The 27150-nt window shown below is 45.8% G+C and overlaps 1 protein-coding gene across 10 annotated transcripts in view; it reads left to right on the top strand.

Moving 5' to 3' along the window:
* FRMD4A (FERM domain containing 4A) overlaps nt 1-27150 on the top strand; it is a 358105-nt gene that overhangs the window by 236998 nt on the left and 93957 nt on the right. For all 10 annotated transcript variants that reach the window (XM_015298894.4, XM_015298935.4, XM_015298850.4 and 7 more), the window contains one exon: nt 23946-24040. In XM_015298894.4, the coding sequence (XP_015154380.1) occupies nt 23946-24040 (95 nt within the window). The remainder of the gene's footprint in view (nt 1-23945; nt 24041-27150) is intronic.

Genomic DNA, 27150 nt, shown 5'->3' with positions numbered 1-27150 from the left:
CCAGGATGGGATGAATCCCCTTGGGATGCCACATAGATTGCAGAAGATGGGCTCCGGCCCTGCTCCGCTGCCAAAACTGGCTCTAGGCAGGGCCGTGGGAGCTGGCCTTCCCTTAAAAGCATCATCTCCCAATGCAGAAATGCAGCCATACAGCCCTGACCGTAAATGGAGACGTTTGGGTGCCAGTAGTCAGGCAGGAGAGCCAGCACGGCTCCCTGCAGTGCAGGCAGGCTCTGCTCCAAGAGCACTTGTAACCATCACTGCGGCAGGAGGCAGCACTGGGAGCGGGTGTGAGGGTGAGTATTACACCCATTGCAGAAGAAATATATGGCTGGGGTTTCTTATAGGGCACGCTTATAGGGCATGAGGTGTGGGGATGGGCTGGCTCTCAGTGGAGGGAGGCTCCCTGCATCTCCTCTTCCCACCCAGCCTCTGCGCTGCAGCACGGCAGATAGAAAATATCCCTTCATCTTACAGGATGGCTTCATAATGGTTCTCAGAGTGGTTCTGGAAGTCGTGTGGTGGCCTGTCACCCCTTTGAAAGAAAAAATGTATGTTTTCTGCATGGCAGGGAAGTAACTGGAGAGCTGACTGAGCTCAAACGGAGTTTTCTGCTGTGAATCTAGCCAAATCAGTCCTTTGCACTGAGAAGATGTGCAAAAAATAGATCTGAGTCAAATTAAAGTTTGATCCAAAATTTGATCTAAATTCTGTAATTTTAAATTGATCAGAGCTAAAGCGATGCTCAGATCCGTGTTACAAAAGGGAGGCTTTCTTTTCCCAAACTGCAGCACTAGGACTCTGATATGTCTAATTTCAGAAACAAGCAAGAGCAAGAGTGTAGTTGAGCAGTGTATGGAAAATTGCAAAGGAGATTTTTGGCATCTTTGGCACTAGAAATTATTGAGGTCTGCAGCTTTGGAACTTGAGAACCATCAACAAACCAAGCAATGCCCCACCACAGTCTGTCTCTCCTGATGGATGAACCACCTGAAGGCTTCTCCTCCTGGCCTTTCCCTGTCTCTCTAATCACCACTGGGGGAGTTTGATTGTCTCCAGTCCAGTGAGAGCGATAGCAAATGGGGCAGATGTCCTCCTGGCTTTGGTCACCATGGGATGGAGAGGGATGGTGGAAAGAGACTGCTCTGCAAATAGGGACATGGGAGTCAAGATTGGTGATTTGGATCTGTGTTCTTGCTAAGGAAAGAGTTGAGAGCTTTTCAACTGAAAAGTTGGCTGTTTACCAAAAAGCATTAGGAAAGTAGGTTTACTGTTGCTCTGAGGGGAACGTAGTGCTGGGAATGTTATTGGCTTTTGTAGTCAGTTTACGTCCTGCAGACATGGCTTCAGCACAATATATAGATACTGCCTTTGACCAGGTAAATAAAATCATAGATTCGTGGAATCATTAGTTTGGAAAAGACCACTAAGATAATCTAGTCCAACCATCAACCCATCCCCATGATGCCCACTAACCTATATCCCCCAGTTCCACACCTATGCTTTTCACCTCCAGGGACAGTGATTTCACCACTTCCCTAAGCAGCCTGTTCCAACATATTACCAAACAGTTACATGAAAAATGGACTAAAAGATCTGGGTCTTTTAGCATGAAAGCTGTGATGATCTTCTGTGCAAGACTGTGCACAGAATCTGTGTTGATCTTCTCTACAAGCTCTGATAAACACCCTCAGCAAGCATCTACCACTGTCATCCACGGTCTGCAGAGCATTTGGTGACTTTCTGGAGGGGCACAGCAGCTGCATGGGGGGGGCAAAGAGAACATTAATGGCTGATAGAGACATATGGTGCCTCCTCAGTATAAGGAACCAATCAGGAGCAGCAGACTGCCAGTGAGTAGAAGGCAGATAAGAACATTTCCTTGGATTTTAATCCCTTCTGGTTGGTAGCTTGGGGGTTCCATTCCTCAGCTTAGACTCCAGTGAATACAGCAGCCTGTAGACATCCAGCCTGGAGGGAGGAAAGGTTTCCTTGGAAATGGAAGTGGAAATGGAAGAGCATAGGAGTAGAAGAGCAAGAAATTTGATGTGCAGAAGTAGGGAGCGAACAATTTGGCTTAAGAGCCAAGAGGGATCTCAGGCAGGATGAAGGTGGCAAAGATTTTCTCAAGGGGAAGGGCTTCATGATAAGGGCTATGGGACAGGAGTGGAAATAAGCACTTCAGAAGGAAATTCTGAGCAGGGCTTAGAAACCTGGGTATGGAAGAGCTTCTGCTGTCCACCCTGGCTTGGCTCCAGCAAGGCCAATGTGGCTATGGAAACACAATCAACTGGTCCAAGGCCAGCAGATCTGAGATGTGCTGAGAGCTCCACACTCCCCACGTTCTCCGTGGTAACCACATCACCTCAAGGTGGATGGAAATAGTCCCAGTGCTATGAACATCACTGAAAGGATGGCCCTGATGGAAGAGAGCAACGCTGTAAGTTCAGACACAGGGAACAAAGCCCGTGCTATGTGGTGAGGTTTAACAGAAGCAGGATTTGGAAAGGCACTGCAGGATGAGAAAGGCACAAAGCATCAGGGCATGGATCAGCAGTGAGCCCAGATGGACAGGGAGCCTGGAGAGCCTCCAAGAGGATCTGTACATGCAGCAGAGGTCATTGGAATTAGGCAGCTCTAGAGAAAGGAAAGCTGCATATAGGAAAGGCAAGATTGGGAATTAATGAAACCCAGCAGGGATAGTGTGATTCCTCCAAATTTTTTCCTTGGCCACCTGCAGGTCTCTGGGAAGAGAACTGGCAGAAGATGGGACACGTAGAGGCAGGAGGCAATGGCTGCCAGCAGCAAAGTGACCCTGGAGAATGAGTCAGATTCTGGCTCACCTTGTGGCTGGGGAAGGAGAAGGGCAGAAGGCATTCCATATTTTTAAGAGGTTAACTGGAGGGGATGGCACTTACCTGGCATAATAATGCTGCACATTCCCCACTTTCCAAGCTGCATGCTGTTTTCTAAACTGATTATGTCCTTGGACATTGGAAGACTCCCATAAACAAGACCTGCACATCTGTTTGGTGCCATGTCAGGAGCCTCAGGGAACAAAGTCCCTCAGAAAAGTGCTTACAGCCTCACAGGAAAATAAACAGGGAATGGCAATCACACTCTTCCATGCAGTGAAATGTAGGTGTGATTTCCTAAGGCCTGCATAATCAATATCCCTATTATCAGCCTTCCAGAATAAATTGCATTTAAACTAAAACAGGCTGTGGAGCTATCTGTGAGCTGTCAGGAGGCAGATAAGCTGAAGACATATGTTTATTTATACTGCATGTGCTGAGAGCTGGATATTCTTTACAGCTGACCAAATATGGGTGAAAATATTCAGTGATACTTTTTCCATTGTTCTGCTAAAATTTGTCAGATACCTTTAATTCTGAGCAATTACGGAGCCTGTCATGCTCACTGGGAGTGCTGATGACTGTCCCAGTAAAGCATCCAATGAAGAGAGAAAGCTCCTCCTGCTCTGATGAGTTAGCTCCTCAAGTATTGTAAAGCATCAGCTGTTTGACTTGTCCTGGTACCCTTCCACCGCACACACACCCATATAGAAATTGCACAACCAGCATCTCATGGTTCCATCGCAGAGAAAAACTCTTACTCACAATTGCTTGGATGGAGTTCAGACATTCACTATTGTTTCTGCCCGGCTCAGCTGCTCCACGACTTCACTGGAGCTATTGTTCTTAACCTGCACATGCCCCACAGTGGCTGTGAAATATGTCATTGTTGCCCCAAAATGCTGCTCCAGCCACAGACAGAGCCAGGTCACCCAACACCATTCCCCTCTCCCCTCAGGCGACTGCAGGGCTTTGCCACCAGGCAAAAGGGTGGGAATAAAATGGGTTGAGCATCAACGTGGTGGGGCAGATCAGACCCTCTTCTGCTTCACTCCCCCTTTCACATCCTTCTGGCCAGACAAGTTAGTGAATTCAAGTAGGAAAATGCTCAATGTGGCACAAGACAAAAGATGCCTTCCAAGAGAATTCCATTCCAATGGGAATAGAAACAGAAAATTATTTCTGTATAGCACGGTCTGAGTGAGCAGCTTTTGAAACTAATATTGTACGTAGTCGATGATTTCAGTTTACACTGAATAGTCTAGAAGTGTGTAGTTCAGAAGAAAAAAAAAAGACACATGAGGTAGAATAGCAGATTTTCTTTCAATCCAAGGTAAAAAAAAATGTGCGTTTCCAATTTCTAGCACTTTAAGATGGAACATTTCTCATTATTGCTGCCATTGGACTGTGTTGAACAAACATGAGGCTGAAAGTGAATGAAGGATGCCAGGCTTGATTGTCTAAGTTCCATTGCTCAGTTTATAGAAAATTGTTTTATTTTCTTTTTCCCTCTCCTTTTCAGCTCCCAGAGAATGCAGCTGAGACAAAGGATCTCAGCATACACTCTAAAGGCTCTTCCTTCTGCACAGTCCATTGAGAGCCTGAGCCGTGAATGTGGCTGTGGGCTCGGGACTGTGGCACAGAATGAGTAAGAAGGATCCTAAGCTGTTACCATCCCTCTGGGAAGTGGTTTCCTTCCCCTTTGCCTTGGTGCAGGTGACTGCAGGAGGCAGATGGAGGCATTGGTGTCAAGTTGGACTGGTTTGCCTACAGAGGTGCATTTGGGCTGGTATAGGGCAGCATTTGGGCTGGTTTAGGGCAGCATATGTGTGCTTGATTTGGTGAAAGCAACTGGAAACAGCCCCAGGCAAAGCAGAAAGAAGCCAGGTCCAGCACCACAGTGCTACCTGCCCCTGCATGCAGTGGGCAAGGGGAAGGAAACATTCCCACAGCTCCTCCCATCATCCTACAAAGGCTTTTATCCTGGAGCGTGCCAAAGCCATCCATTTTTAAGCCCAAACGCTTAGGAAATGATGCAAAATGCTATTCCAAATTGATGGAGCAAACCTCCATTCTCCAGCCTGTATTTGCTGCATTTCCAGCGTGCACTCCACCAACCCCTTTTGTCTTCATTTGGGGAAAGTGCCCCATGCCACTTGACTAGGAGGGGGATTCCGGGAAATCTGATGTCGAAATGGATTTGTCTCTCTCTTTGGTGGGTTATTTGCCCGAATTCCCCTTCCTCCCCTGGGGAAGTGCCAGCCTGCTGATTGCAGCACGCACACAGGGAGCGCGGCACAGAGCAGTGCCCGTGGCATTCATGTGCATGTGCGCCCATGTCAGCCGCGGGACAGGATGTCATCAGAAAACACATCAGCTTTTCTAATCTTCAGGACAGAGGAGATGGCTCTCGGCTTGTAATTGGGCTGTGTTTAAAAAAAAAGAAAACCAAATGCATGACCTCATCGTAAGAAGCAAGACGTGTGCTCATTCTCCCCTTGCATTCCCCTCCCAGAGAAGCCCTTTCAGATGAGAGGCTGTTCATACAGATGGGGTGTTTTTTCTTTTCCCCTCTATCTGTGCTCGCAGTCAGTTCATCACCATTATGTTTGAATGATATCTCTTCTGATATTACCTTTGCCGTGAAAGTGCCCATATTAGGGCAGGAAAAAGTACAGATCTAAACCTGCAGCGGAGGGAGCTTCAGTCTCTGTCCTGACAGTGCTGAAGCTTTCTTGGTAGCAGGTCAAAACAAATGGTGGGAGGTAGAACCATCATATCCGACAGCTCTGGAAGGTGTTTTCCTTTGGGAAAATTAATAGCAGAGATTTTGGGTTAGTGATTCATCCCTATTTTTGGAGATAACTCTTCCCTTGTGTGTGCTGGCTCAGATTTAGAGATCAGCTTGCCAGAATGTAACCTATAGAATCTCCAAGTTACACTTGTCTCCTTGGAAAAAAAAAAAAGAAAGAAAGAAATTAAAGAGCTTTACCCTGTTTCAAGAACAAAATAAACCAACCAAACCATTTACACCTCATTCCCAACCCTTGCTTTGAAACCAGGACAAGCATTTCAAGCATGGAGTCAGCCCGACCCGCACAGCGATGTGGGAACACCACTGCAGGAGATGCCTCAGCACCTCGTATGTTCATGGGAGGCTGTGCCATGCATCAGAGATGCAGAGTGACCAGGATGTTGCACAAGATGGGCACTTGGTGCTGGGCACCTCTAAGGCAAAAGCATGGAGGGATTTAACTGTGCCAATGGGATTCTCCTGGTTGACAGAAAGAACGTTTCTTCTATTAGTTTGGTTCCCTTTTTGATGACATCTCAGCAGTAGGTGCCTAGTGCTGATACCTCCCCACTTAAACTGCCTTTTCTTCTTCCTCGTCCCCATTGGGATGAACAAGCCCATTTCTCACTCCTGAATTATCTTCTTTACTTCTTTGGTTTTTTTTCTTGTCCTTTGAAAGCCCACGGTGCTTATACAGAGAGGTTGTATGTACTGAAGAGCTTGGAAGGTGAGGCAGCATGCTCCATGTCCCTGATGGAGCCCCATGCTCCATGACCTGGTGATCCCCTCATGGACACTCATGCTAGAAAACATTCTGCTGCTCCCCTCCACTCTTCTCATGGGCAAAGTCAAACCGGGGCCACAGCTGAGATAACCCTCAATCCCCACTAACTCTGCTGTTCTTTTCCTCTACGTTCATATCCCCTTTGCAGCCTTGTGTCGCCCTTGCATCAGCCACAGCTCAGTTGGTGCAAACATCTGCATATTCCCGGTGTGATGCTGGGGCTGGGCTCTGGGAGCAACGGCATCTCCCTGAAGATGTTATAGCTCTCTACAGCTCCCTGATAGGAGGTTGTAGAGAGGCGGGGGTTGGCCTCTTCTCATAGGGAACAGCAATAGGGCAAGAGGGAATGGCCTCAAGTTGCACCAGGGCAGGTTCAGGCTGGATATGAAGAAACATTTCTTCTCAGAAGCAGTGGTGAGGCATTGGCACGGGCCAATGGTGGGGATGGGCTGGTGGTTGGACTGGATGATCGTAGTGGCCTTTTCCAACCTTAACGATTCTACAGTGCTATGAAGATGAGCACATGTGAACCAAATGTTTCCAGAAACCAGGGCGGTCACTTTTATGTATTTTCAGTATTCTCTTGAGTCATTCATCAAATGTCTCTGAGATATGGAGACTCACAGTCAGACACGTTGGGTGTGACTCAGAGCTTGTCACAAGAATTTTGCACAGCTCTAGCTCTTGGGCTTTAGAGAACAGCTTTAAAGCGCTTTGCAATCCTTACCCTCAAAAGCACTTTGGAGGCAGATAGCATGAATTATTATTTATTTTCACTGTGTGGACAGTTGATCAGTGGCAGATGTTTCTAATTGCATTAAGCAAGTGGAAATAATGAGAATTAGATAGCAGATTCTCCAGGAATTTACATTTAGATTGAGTTACATTTTGCCATTAAAAAAAAAAAAAAAAAAAAAAAAAAACCACATCCAATGTCAGATGCACTGATTCTTCAGCAGAAAGGGGAGCTGATTATTTTTACTTATTATTTGATTGCTTAAAAATGAGCCGTGTTACTGTACTTCAAAATATGTGATTCAGGAGAATGATTTAATGGATGCACTTACGTCTTTCGCATACGACATGGGACAATGAAGCTGTTCATCAGCCAGCATCTCCCCCACCCCACCCACCCCCATTCCACTTCCATTGATGGGCAGATGAAAAATAGGGGACCCCGGGCTGCCGCAGCTCCATCCCACAGCACCGCTGCAAAACCGGGCCGATGCTGGGATGGGCTCAGCTGAACGCCTGCATCGCTGACAAGCTGAATTAAGCAGCACTGATGGCAGACGAGCAGCGTGTCCCCATGCAGGCACCACGCTACGCTCAGCTTGGCAGGAATTTGGGGTGGGTTTTGTCCCCGGCCGCTGGGCAAGCAGAGGAGCAGGGCTCGGTGTGGGGAGGAGCAGCATCTGCTACCTCCAAAGGACACGTGTGTGACAGCCATCTCCCGCGCCGTGCCAAGAGGAAATGAGCTGTGTTTCAAACCACTGGAGGTTTTCCTTTGGGGACCCTCTTACAGCCTTTTCTTTTCCTCTCCTAGATTTCAAGTGCAGCTTCAGACACAGAAATGTGTGAGTCCCCCGTCAGCAGAGATGGGATTTATGTGTGGCACAGATTATTGTATGTCTCTGTTAAGTGCAGAATCCAGGCTATAGTATTCTTATAACTAACTGGCTGGCTCAGCTTTTTGTTTTTTTTTTCCTTTTGCTTAATGAGAGCCTTATCCAAAACTCCTTGAAGTCGGAGAGTCTGTCTATCAGCTTCAGTAGGCTGTGGATCAGATTTCAAATCACTGATTCATTATTAATCACGCGTTTGGGACTCCCTTTTCAAAGAGTTCATTGTTAAATAAATTCACTTTTAGACATTACAGACTTGGCATTCCTGTGCATTTAATAAAATTCTGGCAAACCAGCCAAGAGCCATAGGCCAGCTTCTCTTCTGGTATTGATGGATGAATCTCTACTGAGCAGCAGTGGTTTGCACTGTACGCATATAATATATCTCTTTGCCCTCATATAACCACTTTCCATCTAAAACCAGATCTGCGTTTGAAACTTCTGCCTGCCTAGCTCTGTGGCTTACATCTGTGGCTTTAACTTTTTCTTACCAGAAAGAGTCTCTTTGTGGATTTGGGCACTGCAGGGCAAACTATTTTTGCCAGTTTGTTTCTTTTCTCTTTGAAGAGATACTGGCATCTCCTTCCTAAGACAAACTGCTGCTTCTTTAGAGACTCCAGAGAGAGCAGACAGGCAGGCAAATGCTTTCCAGATTCCTATGGTGAGTGGAATGGAAAATTTCATTCTAAAAATATTGTGTTTTTCCTGTAGTCCTTAATAGTGTAGTCTGAGTCCAGTCACTGAGACATTAAGATGACCAAGGGGCAGGACTGGAAGTTCTTTTTAGGCAAAGGGGCATTGTTTTGGGGGGATATGTAGAAACATCTCCCTGCTGAAGTTGGTTCAATAGGAGGTGATGTCCAAGGTGAAAAACCAGGGCACCTCCCTGGAGGTGTTCAAGGCCAGGGATGGGGCCCTGGACCTCAATCTAGTGCATAATTTAGTGGTTGGCAACCCGGCAACCCCAGGGGGTTGGAAGTAGATGACCTTTGAGGTCCCTTCCAACCCAAGCCGTTCTATGATTCTATGATGATCCTATGTTACAAAGTGATTTAATGGCACAGGATATTGCCCTTCTGCTGAAAGCACAGCACCCAGTTTCTAAAGCTTTCGCTTAACCTACAACTGTTCAAGTAATTTGAAAAAGAAAATAGGTAGAAACACGGTTCCCAACACTTAAATAATGGAGCTCTGAGTGTTTGTTGCAGGGTGGCCTCCATTTGGTCCACGACTTCCTTTCAGTGCAAGGGATAAAAACCACCACATGGTTGCAGAAGGGCAATGAAGCAAGAGAGGGCCACAGCACTGCAGCACTCGAACCCTCCAACAGTCAAAGCTAATTCCTCACTGCAAAATAGATCTCTCCCATTTTAACAAAGGGAAGGAGAAAACCCTCCCTATGCCCCTATTCACCTTCTCAGGTTCTCACAGATCCCAAGAAGTATGCTCTTTCAGTGCACCCTCGCATAAGAAGTGCAGGTTTTTCCAAAACTGCAGATCTTCAGCATTAGCAATGATGATGAGGCACTTTCCATTTACTCCCTGCAGTAGGATGAGGTTTAGTGGGGTCTGCAGCCATCTGGCAGGAAGTCATGAAGAACAGGGAGACTGTCAAGCAGTCAAGGTGACCACTGGCCCATCAGTAGAGACGCCTTCAGTGCCCAGAAGGTCATCAAGATTTCCAGCACCATTTTCTGGAAGTCATGCTCCCAGCAGCATCTTTTGCCAGCAGCATGACAAGATTCTGATGTCTGGGCTCTCCCAGCTTTTCAGACTTGGCCCTGGCAGTTGGAGCAGGGAACAGTTTCTTTGATTTATCCCATTGGGTTAATCAGTCTAGTCTCAGTTTCTTATACCACTCAGCAAGGAAGTGTCTGGGTGAGGTTCAGAGAAAGGCTTTCTGGATGCTGGCAGGGAGTTGTGACACTTCCTCAGCATCCCTCAAGGGCAGGCAGCCGCTATCTTGTCCATGAGGGAAGCAAAGCTTCAATGTCAGCTGTGGTGGAGGACATCGGTGCCCGGGTCTGCTCACACAGAGATGTGCTAAGGCTTGAGGCACTGTGAGTCCTTATGCAAGGAGAGAGCACTGGCTGCAGCGTAGGGTTTGGGTCAGTGCCACACCAAGTCATCTTCCTATTCCCCACAGTGCTGAGAAAGCTTTTAGATATTTTAAGAGACAAAGAGCTGTGCCATCCTTGGGTGAAAGCTGACTGTTCATTTTGGTTGCATATCTCTCGTCTCACAGCTCCAGCTGACTCAGTCCATGGCTATAGCAACTTTTTGTGCTGTGCCACAAGACTGCTGTTGTCTCATCTGCAGTGTTCCTAAACAGAACACAACCCAAATGTCATTGTGGGGACATGAAGCCTCTGGGCAAGCACGTCAGATTGGATATTAGGAAAAATTTCTTGTCAGAAAGAGCGGTGAGGCCTTGGCACGGGCTGCCCAGGGAGGTGGTGGAGTCACCATCCCTGGAGGTGTTCAAGAAAAGGGTAGATGGGGCACTGAGGGCCACGGTTAGTGGGCATGGTGGGCATGGGCTGACAGGTGGACTAGATGATCTTAGTTGTCCCTTCCAACCTCAGTGATTCTATGATATTTCAGTTCAGAATCCAGATCACCATTGGAAACCTGCCCCAGTCCCAAAACAGTGGGTAAAGACCACTAGGATCCGTTGCAAATCCTGTTCTCAACCTTCATTCTACTGAGGGCAGAAAATGAGGCAGCTAAGGATTTCCTCCACCTGAAATGGAAGCTCATGGGTTGTGAAGTGGGTATATCCATTTCTGGCCATTGTCCCTTCCTCCAGGCTTGGAGGCATCCCTGTCATCAAACACAAGAAGGGGTGGAGATGGTACCAGCATCCCACCTAGATACCTTTCTTTAGCTGATATTACACAAACATCCTCCCCTTCCCACAGGACGTTACCAGTAATGGGATCACTTCTTTTCAGAAACCACATTGTCTTTGTTTGCTTTCTACCCCTCCTGCTCAGAAAAACCTTCCACAATTCTCCACAAAACCTCCAAGCTTCTTCTTCCACGGTTCATTTCATTTATTGGCTAATTCCACTATCGTCCCAGTACGCGGGCCATCATCCACATTTGTATGTGTTTACATTTTCCAGTTATTCCCTCATTAGCTGTTTGTCACTAACAGTTTTTGTCCTGCCTGAGTTCTTTCCTAATCACTCCCTCATATTTCTTCTTTATTCCATCTGAGCAGAAAACAGATTTTTTGGTTTGGTTTGGTTTGGTTTTAACAAAGGAAACTCGCTATCTCATCTGCTCTAGAAGCATCATTCATTTTACCCTCCTCCTTTCTGATGGGCCTGTTTTATCACCAGAACTTGTTTTTACAAGTATCAAGGGAAATGATCCTTTCTTATCCCCCATCAACTCCTATGGTGCACAAGTATTAGGTTGCGTGCTTTCCTTTTGACTCGCAGCCAGTTATCATGGTTGTCCATTGTCTCCTCCTTTACTTATGGGGGTCACAATGTGACAGTGGTGGTAGTCAGGAAAAGAAGACCAGTGTCAGAGAAGAAGCACATTCCCTGCTTGCTTATCTCCAGATTGTGCCTTCGAGGGCAGTGGTTGGGGCTACCTGGGCTGAAGGCAGCAATGAAGTGAGCACCACGATGTCCATGTGAGTTAGCATTCCCTGTGATAATTCAGCAGGTATCATGGGAGAAATAACAGCTAGGTATGGACTGAATTAGGTCAATGGGCTGATTTGCAGATCTTCTCCAAGGAACTATCCTGTTGTACAAAGCCCAGAATGGATGCGTGAAGATTTCTAAGAGAAGCTTTAAGGTGGGCAGTAAGGCCTAACGCCACTGTTTCTTATAACAGATGTGTGATAGCTACATAAAATAAAGGAGAAAAATCCTCCCTGTGGTGCCTCATTTCCAGCAAACACTGCCCACTCTCCTGTCTGGTCTGCACGTGTGAAAGTGATGGTGTTCAGTACCAAATTCCTTAGTAGTGAAATTTGTTAGGTTCAGTTAAGTTCCCAATGTAGCCTAATAACAATCCCAGAATACACAGGTGCACCATTGTATATTTAAAGCTGCATAAAAACATCATTAATTACATCTTTCCTTAAGGATTAGAGGGCTTTTTTTAGTTTTATACATCCAGAGAAAATTCAGAACATCTAGAAGCAGAGCCAGGGCTTTCCTGTGCACTACCTTTCTCCATTGCAATTTGATCTTCTCCACCAAGGGCCCCATCTATCTTCTGCTGGCTCAAGCAATGCCAGATGTGTGAATGATGGAGGGAACCAGGCCAAAGGATCCAGTCAGCAACTGGACTATGTCCCAAGAGATGCTGAATGCAGCAGCTGCTGCTTCTCAGGGACACACACAGTGGGGTCCATATATAGGGTCTTCATGAAAGGACATATTAGGGAAGGCAGCAGGTAGTGCTTAAAATGAGTAGAAGAAGGGATGGGGGGGTTATGTTCTGTTTTAATGACAACATGTTGGCTTCCTCAATTTCACATGAAATAACCACGGTTTTATCACAAGTCTGGCCCTTGCTTATATCAGCACCTTCTGCTGGCTCAAGAAGCAAAGATTGCCTTGAAAATCACCAAGAGTAGAGTAGACTCTCTTCCAAGATAGGTGTGTTAGGCCCTGCCTCATAGCCCATCATAGTTACAGGGCAGGTCCTATTCCTCACACTGGGGAACTCAGGGACCATGCTCGTGCAAGGGAAATCAGAGACCAGACTATCATCAGTGGGGATGTAAGTGGAGCAGCACTGATTTACTGTGCTGTGGGAGCTGGACCTACACAATTCATCATTCTTTTCTTCGCTTTTGAGGTTAGAGCAGTCTGTTTAGCTATCCCATTTCTTGTGGTCTCCAGTCACTCGGTTCCCCATAATGTCTGAGCTTTGCCATCAGGCATTAAGCAATGCAGCCAACATCTGGCAAGTGACGTTCAGCTTCTTTCTCCTGACCTTCCCAAGGGAAGAACTGTCTGCCTGATGTGCAGTATTTTCATGGCATGTTTTACATTCGAGTGTTAAGCCAGAAACTTCAGAACATTGTGGTATTTTCTTAATATGGTAACTGTATATAGAGCAGATGATTAAACAGATGTGAGGATCTAGGAAGACCAACATTCAACTCCGAGCTTGTTACGAGAAGGGTATCTCATATTGCTGTGTATTTGGGGAATCCAACAGTGGAGTCAGTCCCTAGATAGAAGAAGAGCTAAGAGGAACACTCAAAAACCTATGTGTCTGTTAGGCTTCTGAAAGCATTCCCCTTCTCCAAATCTCAGCACAACAGGACACAGCTCTTCTTAACTTTAATTAGTGTCTGCACTTATAAACGTTATGTGAGGTAAAATGGGAAGGTCAAACTTCATGCTTCAAATCTAGCATTATTATTGATTTTATTTTTCATTGCCATTGGATTTGCTAAAATCTGAACTAGCTTGTCGTGATGCATAATGCAGTCTTGTAGGTTTTGCTGCTTTTTTAATAAATGATTTTAACGTGCTTGGAAAATGTGCTACAAAAATGAATATTCACTTCCCTTATTAAATACTTCCAGAAATGAAGAAGTGACTTTGAGTAGCGGTGGAAACAAATAATCTTGTTGAGGAGAGATTTTTAAAAACAAATTGATTATATGAATGCAGTGCAGCTAGTATGTCTTGGGAATTTATTTTTCCTTTTCCACATCAGCAACAAGAGATCAAGAACATTTCCAAGTACCAATTTTCGTAGGCTAGATGAAGGGAGATAGACATTTCTACACTTGATTTGAAACTGTATGAACCAGAGTGCTTCAGAGGTTTACAGCTGAAAAGATAAATGGATTGTGTGAGCTGTCCAATTTCATTACGTGCCCTAACCGAACTCTTTCTTTAATGTTTGATAGAATTATGATCAAATATTTCAAAATAAAAAATGCTGACCTCTATAAAAATTGTTGTTGACCTTGTCAAGGTAGCTTTAATGCTTTAAAAGAATACCAACAACCTCTCAGTGATATAAAACTTCAACAGATGCTACCAAATCATAATAAATATAGAAGGCAGCTGGTTATTCACACTGACCGAGCCCTTATCAAACCCTGTTGTCGACTGAGTGTGAAATGGATTCCTGCCACTGAAAGTTGGCTCTGAAGCTTGCTTCATGCTCAAAGTTTGATTTGCCACATGTGATACAGTCAGATGGCTCTAAACACAATTGATTTTCTTGCAGCAGCTGACTACTCTTATGCAAAATTATACAGATCTCCAGAAACGTGAAGGCAAGTACACAGGAAGACCCAAAATTCTTTAAACCAACCATTTATTATACAGATTATCTGCATAAATTTGTCACGTCAGAAATGCTTTCTTAAACTAGGCCATACAACTTTCAACGCAGCACGCTGTGAAGAATGCTATATCCATGTCTTTTTTCGTTTGCATTTAGACGAGGGTTTGAACCAAAGCCCTGTACACAAACCCTCTTAACACCACAGCAAGTGCAATTTGCATCTTGAGCTGCTTCAATTTGTATTAACCTAGCCCCAATCTCCAGTTGGAGCTCTCCAACTAATCTGGTCTCCACATCCATCAGTGCTGTATGTCATGTGCAAAAGAAGGAGAAAAATCCTCTGCAGAACCAGTTCTGTGATAAAGGCATCAGATATGCTTACTCTCAGTAAACTCTCTGCTTGCATGACACTGGAATCTAAAATTCAGTCAGTGTCTCTGCTTGTATCACTCTTGCAAGTGCAAGTTCCACAAGTTAGATGCCTTCATGATGCAAAATGCGATTCTTCTGCTTTTTTGCAAGGTTTGGCTGGCTAGCTGGTTTTCTTCCTGGCCACTGACAGACACTGGGTTGTAGGCAGTGGTTAGGTGATAGACAGAAAGGATGGGGTATACCATGAAAATCCACCCCCATCCATCCCAAGAACTCTGCCTTGTAATCTGTGCAAAACATTGCTATAAGACTGAATACCATATGAGCTAATTCTTCAGATTTAGGGATATTTGAAGTCTGGGTTTACTCACCTGGTTGTAATGGCCAGTGTGAGAACATCCTTTCTCTGACTTTGCTCATGGGGGAGAAGAATCAATGATTTTGTCTGTGGCTCTTTGTCTAATGGGCTTTGCTTGTATCCATCTAGCTAAACTCTTTTTCCCTTGAAAGATGTCACAGAATCATAGAATCATAGAATCACCAAGGTTGGAAAAGACCCACAGGATCACCCAGTCCAAACATCCACCCACCACCAATAGTTCTCATAGGTAGATGGATCCACACTAGAAATCGCTCCTGGCCAAAGCTATCCAGCAAATAGTGCTCCACCATGGTTTCTGTCTTCCACTTGTGTAGAACTGGCAGTCTTCAACAGAGACAAAGTCTTTGCAAAGTCCTCCTGCTCTGCTGATCTATTGTCCATGGTCTTTTCATTTATTCCTGGAAGCTCCACAGATGTTTCCTGTAGGAGGAGAAGCAAAGCTATTCGATAGATCATTAATACATTTGGCAATGACTTGAAGGGCTACTGAATCCAGCCATCATAGCTGGGAATCATTTATCTGCTCCACGGGAACTGAATTTCTATGAAAGCTGATAGTTTGGATTCATGTAAGTGAGTCCCTTTTTTGTATCAGTCTTTTTGATTTTGCACCCCAGAAATTTGCTCCAAGTTCTCTGAAAGCTGAAAGTAAACATCAGTCAAAGTTGGGATGCATTTTCATTTAAAGCCATACAAACCCACCCACGAGGTCCAGAGTAGTGTCCTGCAAATACTACGTTTGCTAGAGTAAACACGTAGCAGGGCAAGCAGCCAGCTAGGTTTGTCTTCAGAATTGTCTTGGAAAGGACAAAACAAACTTGATGTTGTGTTACGTTTTGGGAGAAACCCAAAGAGATAATAGAAGGAGAATCTGTTTCCTCCAAACATCCAAAAACAAACCTAGAAAGTTTCAATAAAGAATAATAAGAGTTGTATGCACAAATTGACTCGAGGCAACTTTTTAGCTTGCTTCAGTGATGTTTTGATGGCTGATTAGCTGAGCTGGCAGTGACCTTGGCAGTGCTACAAAAGCAATCTTGACATCAGTCAGCATAAAGAATTCCACACTTTCTTCAACCCACCTCCCCCCTTAAAAAAAAGACAACTACTTGCCCATGAAATCTGTGTTTGTTTCTGAGCTTGGCTAGATCTTCTCATTCTGTTCCTGGTTTTGGAAAGTAATTCAGCTGCAAAGGACTCAAAGGTGGCTACACTGTTCGTCAGATCCACGATGTAAATCGTATTCTCTGCTGGTCATGTGAAAGCAAGGGGAAGGAAAACTAAAAGAGAGGAGATTTAGATAAGATGTCAGGAAAACTCTTCACTGAGAGGGCAGTGAGGCACTGGCACGGCTACCCAGAGAAGCTGCAGATTCATCCCTGGAGGTGCTCAAGGCCAGGTTGGGTGAGGACCTGGGTAGCCTGAACTGGTGGGGATTTGGAACTTAATAGGCTTTAAGGTCTCTTCCAACCTCAGCCATTCTATGATTCTATCATATGTGAGGTACACTGTGAGATATCAGCCCTGGCCGAGATGTTCCATGAGGGCATTGTGGACCCAGTCAGCACATACGAACTATCACAGCACAGAGATACAGATTCTCGGGGCACCCCAGGCAGAAATGAGCTGCTGGCAGCTGGACCAAGGAGGAGATGCAGCAGGCAGAGGACTAAAGGAGGAGAAGCACTGAGGCTTTGTCATGCATGAGAGGCAGGTCTGAACAGGGAGCTGTGAGGACCGGCAGATTTCCCATCCCAGCACCAGTGGCAGCTGGCTGCTCTTTTCAGATGCAGTCACCTGAAAATACTGTTAGAGCTGCTGGACCACAAGAGAACAACAAAGAGGAATGGGGTCACTGAGCGTCCATGAAGACTCCAGCTGAATGGGGCAAGCATGCAGCTGCCTCTGTGTTGGGCAAGAAGGAGAGGAAGAACGCGACAGACCCCGAAGTGTATTTTCCTCCCACTAACTGCTTCTTATTGGGACTTTCATGTGAATTTTGTCATGCAGACGTGGCCAACTAATGCTCTTTGTTTTCACCGACTCTAAAAATATTTAAGCAGATTCACATTGCTAGTATGTAGGGGAATTAGAGATTGTCAGCTATGGCTTCCGACTTAAGATACTGAGCGTCGGGTATTAGCAGAACCCAGAAATGCAGCAATCTGTGAATATTCCTAAGGCATTTTGTCAGCAGGGTGTTTCTAATCCTTTTACTGAACGGGCCTTTTTTAAAACTTGGAGATTTTTTTGTCTTTGTCTCTCTGACCCTCATAAATCTAAATTGCCACAACTCGCGAATGTTGACTTTCCAAGAAAAACGTCGGTGGTGCTCTGTCACTGCTCTCCAGGCTCCCAGGAAGGCTGCTGGAGGCAAGTTGTCCCATTTTCCTGTATAAATGAAGGAAAGAGGTTTTAGAGCCTACCGCTGGCCCTGCGAATGAGGTGCTGCACGTGCCAGCACAAGCGATGCTGCCATCGCCACTCCCTGATGCTGATGGGGTTCAGCTGTGTCGTGATCAAAAATAAGGCATTCCCTCCACAGGTATCTTGCATTTCAATGAGTAATTTTTCACATAGCTGTATCTCAGTCTGTTTGATATGATCTGAAGAGAAACCAGAGAATCCCCATCCCTGGAGGCCGGGTTGGATGGGGCCCTGGGCAACCTGATCTAGTGGGATTCTACAATTCCATTTTAATTGCATGCACTACATATATCAACACAGCATGAAGGAGAGGTGGATCTATTCCATAAGCAGCATTTCAAAGCTGAAGGCTTCTGATTTCCCAAGCCTTCAGCCTGACTGATTTGTACAATTTTATTACTCTATATTTGGATGCTAAGATAGCTGAAAGGACCGTTATTTAGAATTTACACAACATTACGATGGAACAACTTTGGATTCTTCTTCTCTTCGAAGTGCATAAAATAGGTTAAAGAACTGGATGATGGAGCTGCTGGCAGAGCTGATTTGACAAGACGAGACACACTGAGTGAGTGACAGCTCAATGGCCCCTGGATGAGAGATTTCAGTGTTTCATGCACACAGAAGCAGGAGGGGAGGGAGTTATGGTCTGTAGCCATCACAGGGTGATGCTCTGCCTCATACAGGGGGTATAAATGCACCATTGGCTGTTAGCAGATAAGGCAGCTGGACACCAAATAACCAGTGCCTCAAGTGACAGAGCAGGAACACAAAGGGCCTATACGGGCATCTTTACCCTCATTTCCATGGTGTTAGAGCATTGCTTTGTGGCTGTTTTTAGTAGATGATCTAATCCAGAGGGGGCACCTGGACTTTGCTTCGTTAGCTAATTATTAGGGTTGGCAGACGGGAAGAACTGCGTGTGAGTCACCGTTTTGCACTTTTGTTTCCTTCTGATTGCACTGCCCAAGGCTCGAGACGACTGGCAATGGAGCACAGCACCCTGCTGCATGCAAGCCTTACAGTCATACAGTCATAGAACCATAGAATCATTAAGGTTGGAAAAGATCACTGAGATCATCCAGTCCAACCATTCATGCAGATCTCTCCTTTTTCCACCTCACCTCTCCAGATGATGGACTGGCTTCACCGTACCCCCAACCGAAGCCACCAAATAGCTTTTTTTCAAGTGCCCAACCTTCGAATGTTAGCAATATGGGACTGTGTCGGCACCCAAAAAGGCTGTTTTGAACAGACCCTGTCCTGCAGAAACCAAACCTGTTGCCAGATAGCATCTGCTATGTCTGTGCTAATAAATAATGTATGCAAGGGTTCACTGACTGGGCTAGGAGCCACATGGCACAGTTGGGATGTGTTTCTGGAGGTCAGCTCCCTCTTCCTCCCAAACAATGGGACCTCTCTTGGGTCTGCCTCTGGAGTGAGCTTTGAGTTGAGGTGTTGCTGGGCCATGCTCACAGCTTAATGCCACTGATTCAAGGCAGCCCCAGAGCCTGTGCCTGATCACAGTGAGTTTACTAGCACAAAGCATCCCACCCAGCCCAATTGAAAATCACTGGGAATGTTCCAGCAGCTGTTTCCAGGCCGCCACAAACCAAGTCCAGCATTTTAGACAACGCTGGCATATGCATGCCTTTTTGGATTTTGAGGATGCCACTGTTAATGCCATGAGGGGCCGAGATGTTTATTGCAGCACTGGAAGCTCTCCTCCCGGGGTTGAGCATGAGATTTTTTGGTACTACAGATATCCTTTAGCATTGCAGCATCTGGGTCCCATTACGTATCGCACTGCAGAGGAGACAGTGGACAGCAGCAGATTTTTTTAATCTAATGAAACAAGGCATTACTAAGCATGATCTGGTTACCTGGTTCCCACAGCTCAGCGTGTCTCCATGCCGGATGGATGCGGGCAGTGTGTCTGCCCATATGTTGAAACTGTGCATTTCCCAGAAACCTTCTGCCACGGAGAATTAGGGAAAAGTGATGAAACGGGGGAGGGGAACAGATAGGCTTCTTTGACAGTTAATAAAACAATAAAATATACTTTGTGTGTGCCCACGTTTCCAGGGACGTACCAGCAGCTGCTAGTACCCTGTCATCTGTTTTTTATTCATGGCACTGCTGGACTGTGGATAGATAATCTCTCTCTATAACTCACTCATTTCTAAACGTAATGGGAAGCTGTCAGGGAGAAACATGCTGCTCTGCCAGAAGTGGGCTGCCCGCCTCTCCACTGGGGAAACACATGGCTTTGGAGCTCCTCAGGCTGCTCAAATCCCAGCAACAGCACTTTTTAACTGTATTGAATCTTTAATACTGGAACGCCTGTATTCCTGATGTATTTCCCACAATGGCCAACATAACAAGCTGCTGAAGCTGCAGGGAGATCCATCAAGTTCTCCTGGACTTTAAGCCTGCTTTAGGATGAGATGAGCCATCCCCACAAGCTTCCCCTGGGCTACAAGTGGATTTCTATCCCCAGAATTCCTCCTTCTTCCATCGTACGGCTAACACAGGCCCATAACGCAGCATTATTAGCAGTGAGCCCATGTGACACCAGTTAGTATTAGGGTTCATTGATCCTAGTTCAGCATGTCACCTCACACAGCAGAACCTCACACCTTTTCCTCTCTCCAGCACTGCAGAAGTCTCCAGCCCTCAGACCCCAGCCCACTGCCCCAGGGGTCCAGCAGCCCACGTTAGAGGGCTCACACCGATGAGAACTCCTCCAATAACTACAGGGAAGAGCGGTGATGCTCTTTTCTTTCTGACATTGAATAAAAGTGACCTCACACACCTTCCATTTCCCCTTCCTTGGGGCTGCCCATCCTCTCCTCACCTGCCCTTAGTGCTTGCCATGCTATGCTGTTATCCTGGGAGGTTGCCTTCATGTCTAATTGGGAAGAGACAGCCCTACGAGTTATCGCTCCCAGGTATGGGCAGTGCACAGAAGAGCAAATTAATTTGTCATTGCTCCTTAAAACACATCCAAGGAGATCAAGACAGCACTTGTGCATCGCATGCACCGGAGTTATCTCAGTGCGGTTCTTTCCAGTACATGTTGTGCCTGCAACCCTGAGGCATGGGACGCTCCTTCTTAAGCATCAGGGAGATGCAGGGAGGCAGCCCTGGCAGCATGAGCTGCGATCTCATGAGCTGTGTCTCCTTATGCACCTCCTCACACTATCTGCGGAGGAGTTCCTGGTCTGGGTTCAACACACAGAGCTGCTACTGAGGCTCAGTTCTTTTCTTTTCACCTCACCACACCACCAATAAAGCTCTCTCTTTCCTCTTGGACATTATTAGCCAAAATTTAAGTTATCCTGGAGAGGAGGGAAGGAATGATTTTGCAGCTGTGAGACCATGGGAGCAGTGGTTGCAGAGCCCCAGACATGCATGGAAGAGCTCCTTGATGCCGAGGCTAAAATGCATAGCATTGCACAGCACTTCAAATCGATCTCTCAGGCATTGCATTGGGTCATTCTACTAATAAAGAGACAGCCCTTAATAAGAATTTCTTTGATCTCTTAATTTTTGAAGAGGAAAGAGAGAACTAGCAGGGATCCCTGCTCCCAAGTTGGACTCTACAGAAGAGTTGCCCATGGTAGTTTGTCAGGAATCCCTAAGAGGTCCTCTGTGCTGGGACCACAACTGGGACCCTGATGATTTCTCTATGAAAGAAGACCCTTTCACTGTTCTTCACATGCATTTCTTCAGAGAGGGCCCTAAAAGTGGGAGAGAGCAGCAGGGAAATTCCTGGCCAAATAACATTGCTTTGACAACCTACCCCCACCATACTCAGTCCTCACAGCTCCAGCCACAGGATTTCTGCTGCTGTACAGTATCCTAGTTCAGACCAGCTGCTACAGTTCCAACACGCACCCTATACTTCTTTTTCTGAAGCAGATTAGATGGAGTATGCCAGGAAAGCCTGAGTAAGAGGGACACAAGGAGCAGTGATGCCCTGGTAGGTCACTTTGCCATGGCCCAGCTCTACAGCACAGAGCACAGAGTTCAGCTTCTGGTTTGAAAGCCGCCCATTATTCCTGATTTATGCATGTAGGATTCACAAGCTGGCCTGCAACCTTCCCAATGTATAGAATGCAGAAGGCCCTGCACCCACTTCCAATTGATTTCCCTGCTGTCTGAGTCCAGACCCCATCTTCCTCAGTGTGTCTGTGACGGCAGTTTTATTAATGCAAAATGAATATCCCCCCTGGAAAATGAAGTCCAGAAATTAATAATGAATTAAAACAACTTGCCACAGGCATCGCTAATGAGCTCTTTGTCTGTGCAGCTGACATGAAAGGAGGTCATCACTCAGCCGATCCCATCGTGAACAGAGAGCAGATTAACCGCTAACTTTGAGACGGTGGCTGTCTGCAGCTCGCCCTGTGTCTGCTTGGGTTTTCCTGCCCTTATCTTTGCTGTGAGGGACTGTCTTGAGGTGTCTTTGCTACCTAGAGAAGATACCTTCCTCCAACCTCCCTCCAAAGACTTGGGTTTTGTTGAAGGGACACGGGACTCATCCCACTGGAAAGGACAATAACCTTGCAGAGCTTAGGAAGAGAGTGGAAAGTAATCTTGGAGGGGTCTATCCGGGCTTAACTCCCCCGCTGTAAGCCTCTTCAGGAATGCTGGCCCAGTAACTAATGTGGCACCATTCCAATGCTGGCTCTGCATCTATTGTTCTTCTGCCTTATCTTGCAAGGCAAAGGGTTATCCTCCTTTATCTGACACTGCAGACTTGGGATGCATCTTCACAGCAACGGCAGTGGAGATTGCATCCTTGGTGAGCCTGGGAGCAGGGCTGTGCTACGAAAAGAGGGACATGATTTAGTGGGCATGGTGGTGATGAATTGATGGTTGGGCTAGATGATCTTAGTGATCTTTTCCAAGCTTAATGATTCTATGATTTTAAGAGCAGCCAGGCAGGGGACTCATGCCGTGCTGACCATCTCTTCATGGCTTTTTCAGCAGCCAGCTCTCACTCAACAGAGATGAAGGGGCAGCTCATGGCATTTGTACAACAGGAGGGTGGCTGAAGGCTGGGGCTTCCAGCTCCTGCTCCCAACTCAATGCTTAGGGGCTGTATGCTGTGGTGAGGAAGGCAGGGTATCCTGGACAGCCCCCTAGCTGCTGCTCCATGATGTGGCTGGACATCAGGAGAGGATTTTACTGTTTATTTAACATAACTGTGTCAGTGCTGGCAGGGCAGAGCCAAGGGACCCATCACTTTTCCATATCCATGAGCAGCCTGTTTCACATCAGCCATGTATTGCTCTTTTCTGCACTCCTGTGAAATACAAAAGCTCAATCCACCCCTCTCCAAGCGCTTATTCCAGGCTTGGGAAAATGCTTCAGTGTTTTAGGCATGCTTTTTCTCACTCTTCCCCAGCCCTGCCCTCTCAGGTGGGCTGGCTGGTGGCTCAGTATCCTGCTTGGTGTCACAACTACCCTTTTTTCAAGGACCTGTGAAAGCAGAGACCCAAGGAGACAAGGGACGTGACCACAGCTCCATGCCTGGTCTGCTCCGTTCAGGAGTTACAAGAGCGTGTGAAAGGCAGTGCAGCATGTAATGAGGACACGGCAGAAACTCCCAAGTACTACCTAGGAAGCCTGATTTGGGAATTACAATGAAGCTTGTTGAATCCTACCTGGGGCTGTTCATCCTACAAAGCATCTTAGATATTATTTGAGGGCTGCTTTAAGCCTGTGCTGCATTTAGGCACAGCTACTGCTGTGGCAGGTACCAGAACAGTGCTGGGTTTACAGACATTTTTAGAGAGAGTCCTACAAGGATTTGGTCTACAAATCAGGGATCTCTGACTCCAGCTGTGTCAGTGCTGCTGTGACCACTACAGTTCTGGAATCCAGGGCTTGTACATGTCTGTAGGATCACAGACAGCATCTTGTCTGGATCACGAATGAGAAACTATTTTGTTCTGTCATTTCCCTCTCATCTGGTCCTGTCACATCCTATCTTTAGGCACTATGTATTTTGTTAGTGTTATGAGCATGTATCTATGCTGTGCGTGTGAGAGTGGGTGTTTGAAATGTGTTTGCAATGGTCCTTGATAAAAAGCTTTAACTACTGAAATTATCAGAGAGGCATGTGTGAGCGAGTCATGGTTAATCTGAGCACTGGTAGGCAGCAGGTCATCTATCTACAGAGACAGTAGCACTGGCAAGGTCAGAACCACCTGTTTTCTATTTTCCTTGGAGGGAAACTATAGCTTGTTTGGAGGAGTTAATGTTGCTTGAAGATCTAGCTTGAACAGCAGGGAGGACATAAAGCCAAGAGCAGTGGAGTACCTTCAAGGATAGTACGTCCGTCCAGAAACACAGTACCTTATATCAAAGTTCTCTTCATTAATCACTTTCTTTCATTTTTGTTTTCCAGCCAAAGCTTTTGGCAAAGGAGTTGCTTGACTTGGTGGCATCCCATTTCAACCTGAAGGAGAAAGAATACTTTGGAATTGCATTCACAGATGAAACGTAAGTGCAAGGAGTCAAAGACTTAAGAGGCAACTCTCAGATCAGAGCAAATCTCAGTGTTGTTTGGTCCTCAACAAAATGACCGGAGTAGAAGACCTGTGCACCCCAAGGTCCTAGATCAAGGTCTAGGGAGGCATGGGTCTCTAATCAGTCTGTCCTGTGATACCTCTTCAGAAGGTAGGAGTTCAGCATTGCTGGAGGTGTATAGAGGCAGTAACAATCCCTTCCTAATCCCAGCTCCAAAGAGTTGGTGTCTTTTGGCACTGGTAGAAATCTAGCTTAAGCTCTCTAAGATCCCCTCACTAGTTCTAAGTTATTGCCAGATTGGCAAAACCCTTCAATTAAAGTGTTGATCACTCAAGCTGGTTTAGAAGTAGTGCTAAATTATTTTGAGGAAAGTGAAAGGAAAAAAAAAAAAAAAACCTCACAAAATTACTCATTTTTTTAAATTGTTTTAGATCCCAGATTAGAGTTTCTCCATAAAAAGAAAGAAGAAAGCTTGGGAAAGGAAGGGATTGACAAATCTAATGTGGGCTAAAAGTATTTCTAGAAGTAAGATTTCCATCAAAAAAGAGAATTTGACCAACAGCCTTATGGCTGAGCTAAGCCACAGAATCGAATTCTGTCACTGCAGCCACCTCAGGCAGTGCTGGTTGCTCACCTAAGAACCCCGGCTCCCAGAGCTGTTTACAACACAACTTGAGCTTTTGTCTTAAGACAAGACATTTCTACCCTTTGTTTAAAAAGTATGTCTAAAATTAGCACTGGGTAAACATTCAAGGTCTGGCAAATGCTATGACAGGTCCTAGACTGTAATCTCTCAGTGCTATGCACAGTCCCTGTTCCTTTTCCCCAGCTGCCTGTTCTCTGTAGTTAGACTTTTCTCATTATGACAGCTGCGCCCTCTAATTCTGTCCGCTGTCCTCCACCTTAGTTTGCAAAATCATTTTCTGTAAGATGAATGAAGAGGAAGACCCACATGCTTGTGCAGTCTTAAAAAGCAAGAATATCAAGCCCATGGGTTGGGTTTCTGGGACAGCTGAGCCAGCAGCAACGCTCTCATTAGCCATCTCCACTCTCCTGCTGAAGTGGCACAGAAATTTAAATTATCTGCTGGAATAATTATTTTGGATTGAGTAATTACCCAGCTGCTGGATAATTGCACAGACATACCCACAGAGAGTTCAGCAGCAATCACCCCTCTAGAGACAGTCCCTTTGGCAAGCACCTGCCTTGGGCAGCCTGAGGCCACCTCGGGACATGATTTGTTGTGTGGAAGGATGCTCGGTGTCAGACACATGCAGAAGCAGGACCCAAATCACAGGAGAGCCCAGAGATGGTGCCATCTCACTGACATGAGCAGCTCAGCCCTGTAGTAGATCTCCAACCCAGCACAAATCAGTGAGATTTGTCCTCAGAGGAGAAGCAGGAGGAACTTTACACAAATCATATATGCATAATATTTCCTCCTCTGTTGTAAAAAGCTTTGCAGAAATAGCAATTGTTTTATTTGAATGTGGCAAAAAAAGGTACTTAGGATGTAGGACTCAGTCTTAGAAATGAATGTCCAACAACATCACCTTCAGAAAGTATACCGGTACATATGTACCGCAGATCTTAACCTACAACGTGAAGTGGAAGTAAAAGAAATTCCTTTCTTCAAAACTGGGAAAACAATCTCTTACTGTTTGTTTGCAGAGTACCTAATGCAGCCTTATTCCTGATGCAGACCAGGAACACAAAGAGAAAGCTTTGTGATGCAGGCCCTCAGGGATTTTCTTCTCTTTGCTCATCCCATTCCGCTGAGTTTTCATGTGCTTTCCTTGAAAGGGACCCGTAACCAGCTGAAACAGGACAGGCCTGGTTCATAAATGCAGTCTGGGGTTGGCTACATTGCGAGTTTAGGAAGAAGAAAAGCCACTAAAGTATTAAATCAATTCTTCTATTTAAGAGTAAAAGCTCCATAAGAGTAATTTATTTAGAAATGATTTGGACTGGGGATTTCCATTCATTAGTTGTGCTCTATCATGACAACCTGAGAAGAAAATCAATAGGAACAACCTTTGCGTTGGCGACTTAATAGTTTCTTGTGATAATATAGGGTCATTACTGTGTTCAGTGTGACTAAAATTAGATTGTCAGACTATAACAGAGGAGAAAATAACGCCTCCTATTTTAATGATCACAGGAACGCTTTATATAGCATGAGCCATTAACTGAGTGAGAGCACAGGTCAAAAGGGTGTCCTTGCATAGCGTGTGGGGCCGAGCTTCTAGTGAAGCCAGAAGATCTATACAGTGGTTGATTAAGAGTGAAAAGAAGTGGGGAACAAGCCTTTTTCTAATTCAGCTGAGTGCAAATCTCTGTTAGCTGCCCTTTCCCTTGGCACCAGCTTTTCCAGCATTCCAAGAGAGCAAGTCAGAGCAAGTCACAGCAAGTTCCCCTTCTGTTCACTGCAGAAGGCCCTTCTGGGCTAGGGACAAGTTTGCCATGTCCTTTGTTCATCCTTAGACATGTCACCTGCATCACAGAGAACTATCAGCTTCTGCACTGTGCTGCTCCCCCTCTCTATGCATTTGGCAAAAGCTGCTGAAAATCATTTTGCTGATGTCTGTCCTTCCTTTGCCAGAACAGAACGGGACTGAGCCCTGAATTATTTGTGTTACACTTGTGCTAGAGGATTCTATGTCCCAGGGGACAGCAAGGGAAGAGTATGAGAAGAGGGAGAGGAGGGCACTGCATCTCCAGGATTTGGGGGAAAAACCTATTTCCACCCTCCAGTGATACAGCAAAGCAAGAACTAGGGAGCACGTGTCCCACGTCCTGCCTAAGCAGACTGCCCAGTGGGTGGTGGAGCTCTTGGGATAATGTCCTGCTCTGGCATGGGACCATTTTCATTGTCACGGAGCCCATTGTTTAGCCAGATCTGTATAGCTGATCTCACACAGCTCCCCGAGCTCTGCAGCTCCTTCAGAAAAAATATTTGTGTTGAAAGATTAAGACCTTAAATGAGAAAACCTGTGAGCTTATAGCTGTTGGGTTTTGTTTCTGTAGTTACTGATGGAAATGGAAAAGAGCATATATGGTTTCTATTACTCGATTTGGTCTTT

Source organism: Gallus gallus, chromosome 1, assembly GCF_016699485.2.
Source record: "Gallus gallus isolate bGalGal1 chromosome 1, bGalGal1.mat.broiler.GRCg7b, whole genome shotgun sequence".
In the NCBI taxonomy this organism is placed as follows: Eukaryota; Metazoa; Chordata; class Aves; order Galliformes; family Phasianidae; genus Gallus; species Gallus gallus.
This window is presented reverse-complemented; position numbering and strand designations above follow the sequence as displayed.